Source organism: Staurois parvus, unplaced genomic scaffold, assembly GCF_062004578.1.
Source record: "Staurois parvus isolate SC_StPar_1 unplaced genomic scaffold, SC_StPar_1.0 ptg000548l, whole genome shotgun sequence".
Lineage (NCBI taxonomy): Eukaryota > Metazoa > Chordata > Amphibia > Anura > Ranidae > Staurois > Staurois parvus.
In genome coordinates this window covers 10,173,716-10,190,583 of record NW_028318344.1, presented here as the reverse complement: position 1 = coordinate 10,190,583, position 16,868 = coordinate 10,173,716, and the positions used below count along the sequence as shown (strand labels likewise).

Below are 16,868 nucleotides of genomic sequence, written 5' to 3'. Positions count from 1 at the left end.
GCTTGCTAGCAGAAGGGGTTATACTGGGCTGTCTTTGCAACTTTGCTTGAAACTGATTCTCCTGAACCCAGTATAACCCAATATTGCAGAATACTATCCTGTGTCCCATAATTTATGCAGAGCAAAGGATTTTACAAGTAAGACAAAACCCCTATTTTATGACTCCTTTACAAAACATTTGGATTTTGCTCTGTCTGAAACTGCACGTAGGTTGCTCTATTTGCGTTTGTGAAGAATGTTACACCATATGTGGAAAGAGTTGGGTTCTTTGCTTTAATTGGGATTTGCTATATTTACCTCGCATTTGATTTTTCCCAGGGGAACATTCAGATCTCAGCTGACACCTCTGGCTGAAAGATCTTGGAAGAAAAGTGTACTGGTTGTACTATATGTATTTGGACAGTATGCTATTGTTTCCAGAAAACAAAATTGGCACTGGGGATGCCATGCAGTCTGTTTACATTTAAACACATATCTGTGCAGCATATGGGGGAAAACAAAATGAGAAAAAGTATATATCATTAACACCAAATTATTTTTACACTGCCACACAAACACAGACACTTTAGGTATGTGCCTAGTTTGCCTGCAAAATAAATGCAACTTAATATCCTCCACTAACATTAACAACTGTTTCTTTGTTTTAGGACTGGCTGAAAGCTTTGCATCATGAACTCTTTGTGCCTTTAAAGCTTTCGAGAAACTGACTTTCTCACCAAACCTGCTGTCTCCAAAACATAGGATGGGTAGCACCACCATCCTTCCCCGTGGTGCCCTGGCCATGGGGGTGGCGCGCGCCATCCGTCGCTTTAGCACAGAAATTCCGGACCCACTCAGAGAGGAAGAGGAATCAGAGCTGACACAGGGTATGAAGCCAACTGCCTATCGCAATGGGAAGGTACACACAAAGCCTATTCGTCAGCGTACCCGATTTGTACAAAAAGACGGTCACTGCAATGTGGAATTTATTAACCTCAGTGAAAAGAGCCAACGCTACCTGACTGACCTTTTCACGACATGTGTAGACATACGTTGGAGGTGGATGTTCCTTATATTTTCCTTTACTTTTGTAGTTTCTTGGCTTATTTTTGGTTTCTCTTTCTGGCTTATTGCCTCATTGCATGGGGACTTAGCACCACCACCTGAGCCTGGCTCTGAAGAGACCCCACCCCCTCCCTGTTTCTTACAAGTCACCAGCTTCATGGCCGCCTTCCTGTTCTCCTTAGAAACACAAACATCCATTGGATATGGATTCAGAAGTGTGACAGAAGAGTGCCCGTTAGCTGTGTTGACTGTGGTGTTGCAGTGCATTGTGGGCTGTATTATTGATGCCTTCATTATTGGAGCCATCATGGCAAAAATTGCCAAACCCAAAAAGAGAAATGAAACTCTTGTGTTCACAGAAAATGCAGTGATTGCTCAAAGAGATGGAAAACTGTGTCTCATGTGGAGAGTGGCTAATCTTCGCAAGAGCCATCTAGTGGAAGCCCACGTACGAGCTCAGCTTCTACAGGTAAGCAGCAGCATCAATAGTAATTAAATAACCTGAATCAGGTAGCCTCCCTGAACTACCCCCCCCCCCCTTCACCACCACCACCACCATGCAATCTAAATTGTTAAAAGTTATTTGTAATATATATATATATATATATATATATATATATATATATTGGGGAAAATAATGGTTTGATCCCCTGCAAATTTTTAAGATTGCCCACTTACAGAGAAATGAAGGGTCTATAGTTTTCATCACAGGTGTAGTTTAAATGATAGAGACAAAATATCAACCAAAATCCAGAAAAAACACATGATACAAATGTTATAAATTGAGTTGCAATTCAGTGAGTAAAATATGTATTTGATCCTAAAGCAAAACATGAATACTTGGTGGAAAACCCTTTTTGTCAAGCACAAAGGTAAGATGTTTCTCGTAGTTGGTTACCAGGCTTGCACACATCTCAGGAGGGATTTTGGTCCATTCTTCTTTACAGGTGTTCTCTAAATCCTTAAGGTTTCTTGGCTATCACTTGGCAACTCGAAGTTACAACTCCCTCCATTAATTTTCTATAGGATTAAGGTCTGGAGACTGGCTAGGCCACTCCATGACCTTAAAGTGTTTCTTCCACAACCATCTTCAGTGTTCTGGCTGAATTGGAACCTCACTGTGACAAAGTAGGCCTGTACCTTTAGCAGAGAACTTGACTGTAGGGATGGTGTTCTTAGGGTCATAGTCAGCATTTTTTTTCCTCCAAACACGGTGAGTTGTGTTAATACCAAAGAGCTGAAATTTGGTCTCATCTGGTCACAGCACTTTCTTCAGTTTGTCTCTGAGTCATTTAGATGTTCATTGGCAGACTTTAGATGTGCCTGTATATGTGCCTTCTTGAGGAGGGGGATCTTGCAGGTGTTGCAGGATTTCAATCCATGGTGGTGTGTTGTATTACCAATGGTTTGTTTGGTGACTGTGGTCCCAACTGCCTTGAGATCATTCACAAGCTCCTCCCGTGTAGTTCTGGACTGATCCCTCACGTTTCTCATGATCATCCTTACTCCAAGAGGTGAAATCTTACATGGTACTGTAGACCCAGATTGATGGATGGTTATTTTGTATCTCTTCTATTTCCGAATATTCGCTCCAACAGTTGTCTCATTCTCACCAAGCTTCTTGCTGATGGTCTTGTAGCCCATTCAAGCCTTGTGCAGGTCTGCAAGCTTGTCCCTGACATTCTTTGACATGTCTTTGGTCTTGCCCATGGTGTTGCCCAAATTATGTGGACAAGTGTCTTTTATACACATAACGAGTTGTCATTAAGAGCACCTTCTTATTTTGACAGGACTAATCTGTACTACATGAGCACATAGCCAGTCTGTGGGAGCCAGAATTATTGTTGGTTGGTAGGGGACAAAATTTTTTTTTTTCTTCACTGAACTGTAACTCAATTTATAACATTTGTATCTTGTATATTTTCTGGATTTTTGGTCTCTATCATTTAAAATACACCTATGATAAAAATTATAGACCCTTCATTTCTTTGAAAGTGGGCAAACTTACAAAATCTGCAGGGGCTCAAATAATTATTTTCCCCACTATATATATATATATATATATATTTATTTTATATGATAGCTACTACAGTACGTTATTGTAGGGGCTGTTGCGCAAAGTTGGGAATTGATAAACAATAGCATTAGCAGTCTAATCAGCAGGGCCATGGATAAGGGGGCACCACCAGTTCTTTTGTTCAGGGCCCAGGCACCTGGGTGAATCAGATGTGGGCAGGGAGGGCGATCGGCACAATGGGGGGCAATTGTTGGAAACTAATTTCCTGCATGTCTCTCTCTGCAGCAGCTGAAAGCTGCCTGCTTCTTCCCTCCCTCCTGCTGGCTTTTAGCTGCTGCAGAGAGAACCATGCAGAAATCAGTTCCAGTAATTGCCCCTCTCGGTGCACCCCTCACCCTCTTTGTGCACCATATGTTTCCCCCCGCTGCTAAGTCCCCCTGTGTTCCCCCACCCCTCACAGTGCTGCCGGCTTCCCACTGGCAGCTGCAAGCACACAAAAGAATCCTTCAGGATGATGAGTGGGGGAAGGGTTCAGTAAATATGTTACATTTACTAGCCCCTTCCTTTCCTGAATGAACACAGCTGGAGAGTGCAAAATCAGGTGCACTTCAGCACAGAAATCAATCAGCTTCCAGGTTTTATTGCCAAAGCTTAATTGAACAAGCTGAGGTTAGAAGCTGAATGGCTACCCTGCACAGCTGCACCAGATTCTGAGTAAACCAGTTTTAGTAAATCTTCCCCAATGAGTGATTGGTACTGATCACTCACTGTGTTCAGTCCTAACTGAAGCATAGTAAACTGGGTTTATTTTGCTGGGGGGGGGGGGGACCTGTCAGATTGCTTGTATGGTTTCTAACAGCAGCCCTGCTTATTGGTTTAAAAACAATCTGCAAAGAAATAAAGGTTCCCAAGAATTAGAAGACAGAAAATAGGATTGATCAATCTTTTTTTTTGTAGGTGTAAACGATAAATATGAATAAGTATGTCAGGACATAAATGGACACTAGAGAAACAGCAGTTAAAGTATGTACACTAACCTATACTAACAACTCTAAAACCAGCTTTCATAAGACTTTGTATTTTATTTTGTAGTACTATCCTTTATTTTTTTCCTCCTGAATATTAATAAAGAGCCTCTGTTACAAATATTCCTACCTTAATCCTCGCTCCCCTGACAGCTGGCTCTTTCCCCTGCTTCCAAAGTTCCTGGAATATAAGCAGTTCCTTGGCATCCTCATGTTAAGTGCAGAAGCACTGGTCCTACATTGTATGCACTCATGTCAGAAAGCTGCAACTAGTTGTGCAACAAAGAGGAATAACTTTGGGGGACCAGTCTTACAATAAGCAGGAAGCGTATAGGAGCAATGAGGAAAAGAAGTATTTCACATTATCCCAATCCCCTGGACAAAATGAGCATTCAACCCTTGCAGTAAGGATGGGGGCCCACTGCAAGAGTAACATCTTCAACAGTTCAGAGTTTAGAGTGGAGTTCTCTGATGGATTTGGTAAAATGCCTATTTTGTTTCCTATTGAATATATATATATATATATATACGCTATTTCTATAAGTTTTATAAATATTTACTTTTATACTTTAATACATATGTTGTGGAATATTTTCTGCCTGCTGGGCTTTGTGGTACTATAAGAAATCCTTGCTTAAGAAATGTCTGCTCACACACACAGACCCCCTCCCACCGTGTGATTTGGGAAACAAAGGAATGTTTTTCTCTCTTTAAGATAAGACTGAAGAAGATCACACCTATACCATGACGGAGATTGTTTTTGTGTAAAGTGACCAATCAAAGACTAATATAATGCTTATGCTGTTATCACGTGATGTTCGCATCATTTTTCATATATAAACTCACGGTTTCATTTCAATAAATTAGAGAGAAGTTTTCACAGACCAAACGTGTCAGTGTGAGTTTCTTCATGTGCGCACATTCCAGAAGCTGGCCAGCATCATAAATTAGGACAGGAACAGATAAGCACTGGACGATTAGGTCCGCAACTAAATCAGTTCCACCTAAAAAAAAAAAAAAAGTTTTTGTAGCTGCTGTGAACACCTGTTCCAGTAATATTTATACCACCGGGTACAAGTGACATTATGCACCTTCAGTCTAAATGCATGTACTCCAGTGTATGGCCTTCCTTAGACCAACTGTCATGATGGTGACAAATTTAGATTACGCCTGCATATTGTGTGAAACGGCCACTTGTTGTCTCCATTGGAACCTTGGGTGATAGGGTGACATATCAGGAGCACAATTACGAGACTGTGGCAGAGTGATAATACTCTACAACAGGAAGAGCCTGAACAGGGACTCATGGCAGGATCACCTGTCATTATTTTATGAAAGTTGCAGATTTTAAAATACTAAAAAAATTATTATTGAAATTAATTTTTTTAAGATAATATGAAATTTTAGTGATTTGGTTTATAGACTTTTTAAACTGGTCATTTGAAGGTACCCAGCTTCAGGGCCTAAAACCTGTAACCTTGTAATTTATCTGTTATGTCAGCAGATGGTAAATTTGAAAGGTGAACTTTAATGTAATTTTATTAGAGCCAATAACCCTGTTTGTTTGTGGGTCAGACTGTCAAGCAATGACCACTTCATATTACTTCAAAGAGAATTTGGAATCATTTAGGCAGATATAGTAACTCTCCTTTAAAATGAACTAAATCAGTTTGTTATGTACAATACGAGGGTCTCTAGAGGGGTACAATAAACATATTTACAGGATTATGAAAGTACTGGTGTATATATATATATATATATATATATATATATATATATATATATATATATATATAGTCCCCAGGTTACGAACAAGATAGGTTCTGTATGTTCGTCATTAAGTTGAATGTGTATGTAAGTTGGAACAGGTACATTTTAAGTGTACCTTCAGCCCAAAAAATATTTTTTAATTTTGGATAGCATAGGGAAAGGTTAATTGTTCATGTAGTGATGTGGTATTGCTGACAGATCCATTGAACAGTAGGTGGCAGCATGCAGTGAACAGCAAGATGGTCGCCCAGTGGTTTCCAGGACCAGCATGACATCACACTGCCTCCGTTCTTATATATGAGTCGTATATAAGTCAGATGTTTGTAACTCGGGGACTGCCTGTATGTATAAAACATTGCAAAAGAAAGCCATATCTATGCTGAAAAAAACTGCCAAAATTAGATTGGATATTAGAAACCATATGGCAGTTATTAACAAAATTATTTTTAATATCAATCAAAGCTTTACACAAATCATTTACATAGCTCTGGGGAAAAATGCAACACATACCTCTAGGGCCAAAGGATAGTAAATTAGAAGTTATAGCATAAAGTTTGCTTTGTTGAAGGCCCAGAAAGCATTCATGTCAGTGAAACAGCACATGATGACATCATAATACTGTGCCATTGGCTGGCATATAATTTTGATGAATTGCTACCCGAGGATATGGTTAGGTTTTGACAACCTAGGAGCACAGAAAGACCACACAGAAGCTAAGCACTGCACATTTAATAAGGACTCAGGAGATTTCAGGTGAAGTCAGGACTGGGAGGGCTTATGAGCAAACTACAGGCTTCACCACCTTATGCTGCCTCCTCAGTCGATGGGTAGACAGGGTACATTGCTCACCACTGAGAATCACTGTGTACATTTAAACATTATATCCCATGGCTGCAGGCTTCTGGTGCTATTGTGAGTCAGGGTGCAACTGAGAGGTGGCTCTAAATAGGAGACGCCTCCATTGAACCTCCTGAAACCTGCCTGGGTTAATCATCTGGTAGACAATAGTAGAGACAAAGGGGGAAAGGGGGTCCTGCAAAAAGAACATGCCCATGCAATGAACATGTTCACCTGCATGAGGATGCACAGATGTTCCATGCATCCCCTTGTAGGCAGTCTTATTCATGTCAATTGGGACACAGTGGCTGCACTAACAGTTGAAGCTCCCAATTTAATATCTGTGTGGGTATGGGTGCATGGCCGTGAATGCAGACAGTATATTGAAGTTCAGAGACCCAAGCCCAAAATGCTGGTGCCAAGTTGTCTGTGCTCTCTGCTTGAGAGAAGCCTCCTCTTCTGGGCACCGGACAGGAATTCACTGATCAACCACACAGATCAGCTGACTGATTACACACTACATTTCAACTAGTTTTTTATGTAACATTTTTTATACAGTTTGTAGATTTAACTTTTCAAAATGTATTATTACTGATTTGACAGTGGTCATCATGGAGGAAGATTTGGCTACAATGGCTCTCCAAAATGAATTACATGCTCCCTCTATATAGTGTGTCTTACTATTTCTTCCACAGTATGGGTGCCCATCCATAGTTGTTACAATGCGCTACCTCTGGTCAGTGTCTGGGTCACATTCAGTCTTGTGGACTTGGAAACATCTACATTATCCTGACTACACCCTTGTGACGCTATTGCTGAATTTACCATTGAAAACTAACAAGTACATTCAACAGTATAAAAAAAAAACAAGAAAAAGACATTTTGTGATTATTTATGTTATTGACCGCATGTTTCAGTAATGTAAGTTGAAGGAGAAAGTTCAGTTATCCTTTTTACCTAACCCTTTACCTGAATCTGACAGCAGTACGCTTAGCCATCTCCCTTTCCCCTGGTAGTGCCTGTCCCCATGGTCTTCTGTGGGCCTTTCTCCACAAACAGATGTTAATATGAAGTTTTTCATTCTCTAAGATCCTTAAAATTGGGTTTTAGTTGGTTTCTAACAGCTTGGAAACATATTAACACTTTTGAGTGAAAATTTAACACTAATTTCTTCACAATGCCTAAAGATACAGAGTTGAATGAGAGCTTGTTAAAAGTGCTTTAGTGTGCATGATCAAGGCACAGGTTTACTTCAATAGCAAATATATTTGTAGTGTCAGATAAACTGGAATCTTAATAATTTTATATAATCTGTATTTGGTGTACGTTCTTTTAAAGGGCCACTAAACTTTTAGTCTCTCATGTAAAAGCTATCAATAGCTTTTATATACATGTGAAAGTCCTCTAAAAGAGCTTTAAAAACTGTTTTTTTAGCATGGTACATGTTTGTTTTTTTGGTATCATCAGTCATGTTAAGCTGTGGAGGGGCTGGGAAGTGTGCACCCAGCATGTCATCAGTGTCCTTCCAAAGGATTAGTTGACAGGAAGTCCAAAGTATGTAACTAAGTTCCTCTCCTAATAATACCAGTATGTTGTGGTATTATTTGAATAAATTACATCATCTCTTTTATTAACTGCTTGGATATTAAATAAAGTATTTTGACCATATGATTTATTTTTTTCCATTATGGCAGTGTTCTCCAAGAAGCAGTAAACAAACTGTTCAAATAGCGGTACTCAAGGTCATATTGGTGATTTCACCACAGAATAAAGGAGGTTTTATAGGGTTACATAATTTCATTTCTGCTAAAGCAGTAATCCGATTTTTGATTTAGGATATGTTTTGCCTCTTTTGAAGGAAGTAGGAAATTAGAATTGTTTGGGGGGGTTCAGCAGAATAATTATATTAGATTAACAATGTTGATGTAACTTGAGATTATGCAGCTTTTTGTGGATAAGGCAGATAACAATGAGCAATACACAGTGACCTCTTGCAACCAAAAGGTAAAACAAGTTTTTTATGCACATTCACCTCATCGCTGGACTTTGAATTATATATTGAATATTTAATTTACTTTTTACTGTTATTGATGTGTGTTTTACAATTATTATTAGAATATTAGAGTTTTTTTAGCTGCTTTAAATATGACATGCAAGGGCATTTAATTCCAAAATGATGTTTTTTTAAACTTAACAAAATTGCAGGCAAGACATTAAAATCATCAGCATGTTAAATGATAAAACAAGTTGCACATGTTTGCATTTTATTTTGTGGACACAACATAGGTTTAACCACTTCCAGTACGGGCCAATTCTGACATTCCTTTCCTGCATGTAAAAAACATATTTGTTTTTGCTAGAAAACTACTTAGAATAAAAATATTTTTTTAAGCAGAGGTCCTAGAGAATAAAATGGCGGGTGTTGCATATTTTTATGTCACACGGTATTTGCGTAGCAGTTTTTTAAAAACACAATTAAGAAAAAAAAATACAATTTAATGATTGAGCTCTAGAAGGTTTTACCCCCTTCATGACTAGGCCATGTTTTGCTATTCGGCACTGCGCAACTTTAAATGGCAATTACGTGGTCATGCAATTCTGTACCCAAATTAAATTTATGTCATTATTTCACATAAAATAGAGCTTTTTTTGGGTGGTATTTGATTGACACTGGAATTTTACAATTTTATTATATAAATGAAAAACGACAGAAAATTTTGAAAAGAAGTATGCTGTTTTCTACTTTTTGTTAATAATCATATCCAGTAGAAAAAAAAAATTAGGCCAAAATGTATTCTACTATGTCTTTGGAAAAAAATCCCAATAAGTGTATATTAATTGGTTTTTGTGAATGTTATAGCGTCTAAAAACTATGGTATATATATTTGAAAATTGATCAATCCTGATGTAATAACTATCTCATTTTTTGAGGCCCTAAAACATCAGGACAGTAAAATTACCCCTTTTTGGAAACTAGACAATCTGAGATATTTAGTAAGAGGCATGGAGAGTTGTCATTTTTTTTGTCACAATTTTTTGGGAAATGGAGAAATGAAATAATTTTTTTTTCACCTTTTTATTTTATTTACATATTGTCACCAGTGCAGTACAGCATCATCATTTAACTGATGTGGCGGTGATCAGGAAATCTGACCGATGAGAGTATGTAAAAAAATAAATGCTTTTTACATTTTTTTTTTTTTAACATTTTTGTATTTTTTAACATTGGGTTTCCCATTCATGAAAAGCTTGCATTTTATTGTGATCTGTGATTGGCTAAGCTAGTTACATGGTAGGAAAACTTCATAAATGGAAAGCCATTCATGACAGGTTGTTTACATTGTTATCACGTGATTGCTATGACCAATAATAGCGATCAGATGATACCCAGTTACTGGCAACAGTGGTCCACTGGACACAGCGGTCACAGGAGGAACACACTCCTAAACCCGAGCAGGCTCAATCATGTATATATATGTGCTGCCCGGTGATAGTAAATGTACGGGACTGCAAGTGGTTAATGAATTTTAATGCACAAAAACAGAATATAATACCCAATTTTTGCTAAGATATAAAAGATGATGTAATATTGAATAAATAGATAGCAAACTTCTCACACTTTAAAATTGCATACGCCCGTGGAACGGCGCCAAACTACTGTAACTAAAATTTTTTAATTTACTTTTTACTGTTGTTTATGTGTATTTTACAATTAATATTAGAGTATTAGTATTAGAGTTATCCTAAAATATGAAATGCAAGGGAATTGTATTCCAAAATGATGTTTCCTAAAGTTAACACAATTGCAGGCAAGACATTAAAATCATCAGCATTTTAAGTGAAAAAGCTACCCATGATTGTATTTTATTTTGTGGCTACAACATAGATTTAAAAATGATATCCTATAAAGTTTTGGTCAACGAACAGAAAATGAAATCTACCTGATGGTCTCTGTCTGCAGTAAGGACAGGACCCTGTGCAGCCATTGCAAATTATGCAGTGTGAATTTCGCCCCATAACTTAATGCAGAGGTCTGCATTTTTTATCTGGCCCTCAACTGGGGTCAGTGGTATATCCTCAGACTCACACAGTGAGGCATGACATCAGCTGTTCTCTGCTTCTGATGGGGAAGGGGGGCTGATGTAAGGGGGAGGGGCTTTGGTGGGGACCTTGATGTATGGGTAGACTCTGATATGTAAGGGTGGCTCTGAAGTGATGGGGGAACGTCTAATGTAAAAAGGGGAACTCTGATGTGATGGGGAAGCTTCTGATCTGAACAGGACATCTGTTATGGAGGGTTTTCAATATAAAAATGGAACGTGCTTACTCATTAATTTAAGTTTTAGTAATCGCTTGTAAACTGTTTTTTTTTTTTGTCCAAACAAATATTTCTAAAATTTATTATGTGGCCCTCATACTGTAAAGTCTGGAAAGCCCTGCCTTACTGCCTAGATTGCCATCATTAGGAACTAACACAATAGGGAGAAACCTTTAGCTCAGAAAGTCCTAAAGCTGAAAGTAAAAAAAACAAAAAAACACATCAGTTGCAAACAATGAAGGAAATAAGTATTTGATCCCCTGCTGATTTTGAATGTTTGCCCACTCACAAAGAAATGATCAGTTTAAAAATCGAATGGTAGGTGTATTGTAACACTGAGAGACAGAATAGCAACAAAAAATTCAAAACAAATGCATGGCTAACAAATTATGCACTGATTTGCATGTTCATGAGGGAAATAAGTATTTGATCCCCTTCACAAAACATGACTTCGTACTTGGTGGCAAATCCCTTGTTGCCAATCACAGAGGTCAGACGTTTCCTGTAGTTGGACACCAGGTTTGCACACATCTCAGGAGGGATTTTGGCCCACTCCTCTTGGCAGATCCTCTCCAAGTCATTAAGATTTGGTGGCTGACATTTGCAACTCGAACTTTAAGCTCCCTCCACAGATTTTCAATCGGATTAAGGTCTAGAGACTGGCTAGGCCACTCCAGGACCTTAATGTGCTCCTTCTTGAGCCACTCCTTTGTTTCCTTGGCCAATTTTCAATGCCCTGGCTGAGGGAAGAAGGTTCTCACCCAAGATTTGACGGTACATTGCCCCATCCATCATCCCTTTGATGTGGTGCAGTTATCCTGTCCCCTTAGCAGAAAAACACCCCCAAAGCAGAATGTTTCCACCACCATGTTTGACAGTTGGGATGGTGTTCTTGGGGTCAGAGGCAGCATTCCTCCACCTCCAAACACGGCGAGTTGAGTTGATGTCAAAGAGCTCGATTTTGGTCTCATCTGACCTCAACACTTTCAACCAGTCCTCCTCTGCATCATTCAGATGTTCAGTGGCAAACGTCAGATGAGCCTGGACATGTGCTTTCTTAAGCAGAGGGACCTTGTGGGTACTGCAACATTTCAATCCTTGTCAGCGTAGTGTGTTAGCAATTGTTTTCTTGGTGACTGTGGTCCCAGCTGCCTGGAGATCATTGACAAGATCCTCACGTGTAGTTCTGGGATGATTCCTCACTGTTCTCATGATCATTGACACTCCACGAGTTGAGATCTTGCATGGTGCACCAGACCTAGGGAGACTGACAGTTGTTTTGTGTTTCTTCCATTTGCGAATGATTACACCAACGTTTGTCACCTTCTCACCAAGCTGCTTGGTAGCCCAGTCCAGCCTTGTGTAGGTCTACAATCTTGTCCCTGACATCCTTGGACAGCTCTTTGGTCTTTGCCATGGTGGAGAGTTTGGAGTCTGTTTGTTTGATTGCTCCTGTGGAGAGGTGTCTTTTTATACAGGTAAAAAAATGAGATTAGCAGCACTCCCTTTAAGAGACTGCTTCTAAGCTTGTTACCTGCATGAAAGACACCTGGTAGCCAGAAATCCTGCTGAATGATAGGCGATCAAATACTTAATTCCTTCATGAACATGCAAATCAGTACATAATTTGTTAGAGATGCATTTCTTCTGAATTTTTTTGTTGCTATGCTGTCTCTCAGTGCTACGATACACCTACCATTTGATTTTTAGACTGATCATTTCTTTGTGAGTGGGAAAACATTCAAAATCAGCAGGGGATCAAATACTTTTTTCCTTCACTGTACAACCTGACTTTATATACTGTACATTTGCTAATCATTTTTATTCTGGCTGAGATTTCCCACAATAGTACTTTATTTATTGCATTCTTTTGAATAATTTACAGTATATTAGGCAGTGTCTTAAGAATGAGCCATGGATCGGCTGATAAGTTAGAGCCATCCAATGGATTTTTTGAATGATGACATTGTTCACCTTTCACCTCTTATTTAATTGAATTGTAATCTATAATCACTGATTTAATGTTTTGTTTTTTTTTGCTTTAACCAGCCTAGAGTCACGCCTGAAGGAGAGTACCTACCACTGGACCATACAGATATCAACGTTGGGTTTGACAATGGCACAGACAGAATCTTCCTTGTGTCTCCAGTTACCATTGTCCATGAAATTGATGAAGAGAGCCCCCTGTATGAAATTGGTAAAGCAGACTTGGATACAGCTAACTTTGAACTAGTCGTCATCCTTGAAGGCATGGTAGAAGCTACAGCAATGACCACGCAATGCCGTAGTTCGTATCTTCCATCTGAAATTCTTTGGGGGAGTCGATTTGAACCAGTCTTGTTTGAGAAACGTAATCATTATGAGGTGGACTACCTACACTTCCATCGTACTTATGAAGTCCTCAATACTCCCACATGCAGCGCCAAAGAGCTTTCTGAAAGGAAATATTCCATGGTGACCCGCAGTTCATTTTGCTATGAGAATGAAGTAGCTCTTAACTGCATCTGTGATGAGGAACCACCTGCTCTTGTGCACACAAAATCATTGAATGCTGAAGTATCTCTTGAGTTAGACATGCTTAGGGTGGTGGATCCCCTAGATGAAATACTGCTAACATGATTTTATGAATGGATTTTACTCAACCACTGGGTTTTGTGTAGTGGGAACATAGCAGAGATCTGCTACAAATGAGGACATGTTTTCTCCTCTACATCCTTTACAGGAAAAAGATATATTTGAAGGAGAAAAAGTCACATTTGCTGGACAAAGGTACAATCTAAACAAAGCTTCTACTGATGCTTTTGTAGCATCAAGCTTTGTTCAAGTGGTCAATGGATACTCAAGTCATCTGCTTTAACAATGCTAGATTGCTTTATTCATTTCCTTCTCAGCAAATGCAGCTTTTGCACTTTGGTGAACACGAGTAGCCAAGAGTTTATCACTCAAACATAATACAGCTTAACCTATCAATCATGTCAAAAGCATCAGCAAACTAAGGTCATGTTGAAATCCTTATTAAAAAGACAAAAGGTTTCTTATCCTAACTAGGAGAACACTTTAATGACTTCTGTGAAGTGTAGAATTATGATTCTCCCTAAATATCATAGAAGAATTTGCTGAGATTTTCAGACAAAACATACAAAATGCCAAATATAACCAAGAACAGCAAATAATCCATATAATGATAACATCCTGTACCTGCCACATTCCTGAGTGAGTGAGCTATTTTGAATTCTGACCCTATAAATGTGTTATGATCCATTAGAATTGTTGAGGAATATGTTATATATTCACAGTGATAATGTGTCAGAATACAAAATGGCTTTCTTAACATGTATAGGAACCAGGTACTTGTTAACCAAATATTAAATGCAACCCCACAAAAAACTATTGTTATACAATGTATTAATTGATATGACCATTTTTTAAGAAATTAAAAAAAAATAAATAAACAGAAAAATATAGGAAGGGGTATATCTTATGATCTAATTCATAAATGTTAGACATCAAAGGCTTTTCAAAACAAAACTCAGTAGCATGGCATACATCTGAATCTTTTTTCTCCTAAATGCTAAAAAAATACAAACATTTTCAGTACATTATGTTGTTGACTGAACAAAGTGACTAAATGTAAATCTTTTGAGCTTCTGTCAACCGTTGAAGGATCTCTGGCAACTGTCCAAGAAAGGTGTGGAAGGTCTACGATAGTCAGATTTTCTGAGTGGTTTTACTTTTGTTGCGTGGAATGAAGGGTTTTTCAACTAGTTTTTTTTAAGGTAGATCTAGATATTGTGATGGGCTGGCAGTTCAAGATCACTATACGGTTATTAAAACTTGAAACAGAATGGTGTCAAATCATTGCATCTAATTTTATCTCAGCTAAGCATAGAGTGCCAAATGTAAACATTTGCAGAAAAAGTGGATTAACAGGCCACTGCCAGGCCCATCACACAACAATGTTATTTTACTCTTTTTAGCATCCAACTGAAAAACCCTATAAGTGCTATACACTTATGTGATATACAAGGAGGAAATGTTATTAGCAGCCAGGGTCAGGAACCAACTGGGTGCTTCACTTTACTATCACACTTTGTAATAAAATGAAAAAGAACCATTTACTCTTTTAGGGACTTCTTGGCAAGAGCTCTGACCATCTGCCTTGTTCATTAGGAGAGTTTCTCACTTAATGTTGTTGCTTTTTCCATCTGTTTTACATCGCCAGTAATGCAACAGGAAGATAAAGACCTATAAATGTGTATTTGTAATGGCTGAGCTAAACACTTTGGTGGAAGGACCTTGACCCTGAAGCCCCTGAGTAAAGATAGCACCCAAAGCTAAGATAGCACATAAATCTAAGAGCCTTTAAAACACACCTGATGGTTGATTGCATCAGGTTAACTTAAACAGGAATATTTAAACAAGGAAAGTCTCAAAGTCTTGTGTATGCCATACCTGGGTCGAATTCCGGACGATTTGTCATTCAAAAATAAAAAATGTTGTGCTTTTTGTAATCCGATGGTGCCACCATTGATTTCGAAATTTGACCAACCAAGCCTTCAATTTCACATCATGTTGTTACGGAAAAGAAATTTCGTGGCCGGGAATCTTTTCTTTCCAGGTTACAGCTCATGTGGAATTCTTTTTTCATTATATTTCTGGCACAATTCTTCCATCATTGATTAGAAATTCAATTGTTTTTCAAATTCACTCAGATTCAAATCTTATGGCAGCACGAAATTGGCCATTGCTGCTGCCTTACTACTGGTCGAGATTGGAATGATAATTCAAAATTACGATTTTCAACAGAAAAATCATTTGGAATTCCACCCATGTATGGTTGGCCTTGGAGTAAGCAATCAGCAGTGAATGCTCTCGCTAATTATTGTTATGAAATGTACAAAATAAACTAATTTACAGGATATAATATTTTACTGTATTTGGAACACACATTATATAAAAAAATTGCCAAATGAAATATTCAAGTGTATAGATGGGTAATTTCAGCAATGCTCATGACAATATTCAGTTACCCCAGCACATGGTACAAATGTTTCAGGTTTGTTAAAAATAAAGCATATTTTGGACCTTAACTGCATTATGAAACTGATTATTTATTTGTTCCTAAAGCATGCATTACTAACGCTTAATTTTTGCAGGAATCTGGATAGTTACAGAGTCAGACTAGCTATTAAAATATAGATTATAGATGAAAATTTTAAATCACCTTACCTGTAAAGGTTCATCCACTTTAGAATAAATGAATCATTTAGGAAAAAGAAGAGAAAATATGTGAATTAGTCCAGCTTTGTATTAAGAAACTTTGAAGCTTCTTTCCTGCTGAATGTAAAATTTGTTAAAGAATGATTCATAAGATTTTGAGATTATAAATCTTTAAAGCTGAACAAAATAATGTGCATTTCTAGCCAGCAAATCTTAAGATTTACATAGCATAGTCTTGTCTGGCAGGAGAGGGGACTTGATCTTTTTCTGCTGCAGGTTCAATTTTATTACAGGTTTCTGGGCACCCTACCGTGAATGTTTAGTGGAAATAGAAGCAGAACAAGAAATGCAGTGCGGATACTATTCAATCCATACTACATTTTTAAAATGACCTTTAAGCCAGAACTCCAATCAATTTTTTTATTTTACCATGGCGTACGGATGTGCCCACACTGCATGGGTTAACTGCTCATTTTGTCCAGGCGCTCAGGGAAAAGCTATACTTACCCCGTACTCCGATCCTCCGGAAAACCATGCTCCCCCCACGTCCAGTGGTGGACTATTCCTGCCGGTCTCACATTCGGAGCTGGTCCATGGGTGTGGTGATGTCAGGAACAGCCCATTCACAAGACCGCTA

General features: G+C 38.3%; 1 protein-coding gene across 1 annotated transcript; it reads left to right on the top strand.

Annotated features, from left to right (window-relative positions):
• The first annotated feature begins 658 nt into the window (after window positions 1-658).
• Window positions 659-16,101, top strand: KCNJ14 (potassium inwardly rectifying channel subfamily J member 14). The gene is made up of 2 exons (XM_089691000.1): window positions 659-1,513; window positions 13,061-16,101. Exons 1-2 carry the CDS (start codon window positions 743-745, stop codon window positions 13,628-13,630), a joined length of 1,341 nt encoding a protein of 446 aa, XP_089547126.1. The 5' UTR covers window positions 659-742; the 3' UTR covers window positions 13,631-16,101.
• Window positions 16,102-16,868: the final 767 nt, after the last annotated feature.

What these genes read in the sequence shown, in the direction of transcription:
- KCNJ14 (XM_089691000.1), top strand. Translation starts at nt 743, where the DNA reads ATGGGTAGCACCACCATCCTTCCCCGTGGTGCCCTGGCCATGGGGGTG. An exon ending in TACGAGCTCAGCTTCTACAG is followed by an intron (nt 1,514 to 13,060) that starts GTAAGCAGCAGC and finishes TGCTTTAACCAG; the next exon opens with CCTAGAGTCACGCCTGAAGG.